The sequence below is a fragment of the Sinocyclocheilus rhinocerous genome, unplaced genomic scaffold, assembly GCF_001515625.1.
Source record: "Sinocyclocheilus rhinocerous isolate Xijiao unplaced genomic scaffold, SAMN03320098_v1.1 C36125604, whole genome shotgun sequence".
Lineage (NCBI taxonomy): Eukaryota > Metazoa > Chordata > Actinopteri > Cypriniformes > Cyprinidae > Sinocyclocheilus > Sinocyclocheilus rhinocerous.
The window spans coordinates 1-840 of NW_015773767.1; the positions used below are offsets into that span (position 1 = coordinate 1).

Sequence of the window (840 nt, forward strand, 5' to 3'; positions counted from 1 at the left end):
GAAACATTAAAAAATAAGATTAAATGGGCATGACACTTCTGATTTAACATGGCATGTAGGGGAAGAGATCAGCCAGAAATGGCACACACAAATGGTACTTTGTCTGTGCATTCTTGGTCATTCCAAAGTCCTGTAGCTGTTGTGAGAAAGAAAAAGATGTTTTAATTATACAAGTAATTATACAGGTATTAACATCATAATGCTTATATTTATAAAGATAAATAAGGAATGTCTAGTCTGTGACATAAACACTGGAAGTGAGGGGAGTGAATACAGTTTCTTTATTAACTGTCCAGAACTGAAAACATGAAATGACATTCACATCTTTCAAATTATTTACCTCCATAGTTCATCTCAATGCAGTGCTCAACATGCTTTTGGTTGTTGGGCTCTCCAGGGTTCCAAAGTTTGAAATTCATTTTGGACCCATCACTCCAGAACCACGTTCCCTCCTGTGAACAGAAGAGAGCTAAGATCACTGTGTTTAGGACCGTCTGGCATTATGTGCATGTGTAAAATAAAGAGTCTGAGGATCTAGCAAATGCTACTTGCACACCTGTGTAAATTTTAACATTCACTATTTTTACTTTAAGCAGCGTTAATTTAATGTTAGACAGTAAAGTGTTACATACTTATCTTGGACAACAGCACAAAAAAAGTAAATAAATTAACAACATAATAACATACCGAAACAGCATCATAGCCTCCTATCCAGTATGATCTTGAACTTGAGATCATGAGCTTTAAGAAGGTGTACTCCTTGAGATTGTGTACAGAGGCAAGGTTCCCACCATGGTTCAAGCAACTCACCTGAGGAGAAAATGACATGAGGAGAAACAG

At 36.7% G+C, this 840-nt stretch overlaps 1 protein-coding gene across 1 annotated transcript; it reads right to left on the reverse strand.

Annotated features, from left to right (window-relative positions):
* Nucleotides 1-6: 6 nt before the first annotated feature.
* On the reverse strand, nucleotides 7-828 carry LOC107735538 (galactose-specific lectin nattectin-like). Its single transcript, XM_016547191.1, has 3 exons — nucleotides 688-828; nucleotides 341-452; nucleotides 7-136 (listed from the first exon to the last, which is right to left on the reverse strand). The coding sequence occupies exons 1-3, from the start codon at nucleotides 826-828 to the stop codon at nucleotides 69-71; spliced, it is 321 nt and encodes a 106-aa protein (XP_016402677.1). The 3' UTR covers nucleotides 7-68.
* Between the last annotated feature and the right edge of the window lie 12 nt (nucleotides 829-840).

Bases quoted from the DNA above. Each gene is read 5' to 3' on its own strand.
- LOC107735538 (XM_016547191.1), bottom strand. From the start codon at position 828: ATGTCATTTTCTCCTCAGGTGAGTTGCTTGAACCATGGTGGGAACCTT. The intron at 453-687 runs GTATGTTATTAT...TTCTGTTCACAG, and splicing joins GAGGCTATGATGCTGTTTCG to GAGGGAACGTGGTTCTGGAG. The intron at 137-340 runs GTAAATAATTTG...TTCTCACAACAG, and splicing joins CATTGAGATGAACTATGGAG to CTACAGGACTTTGGAATGAC.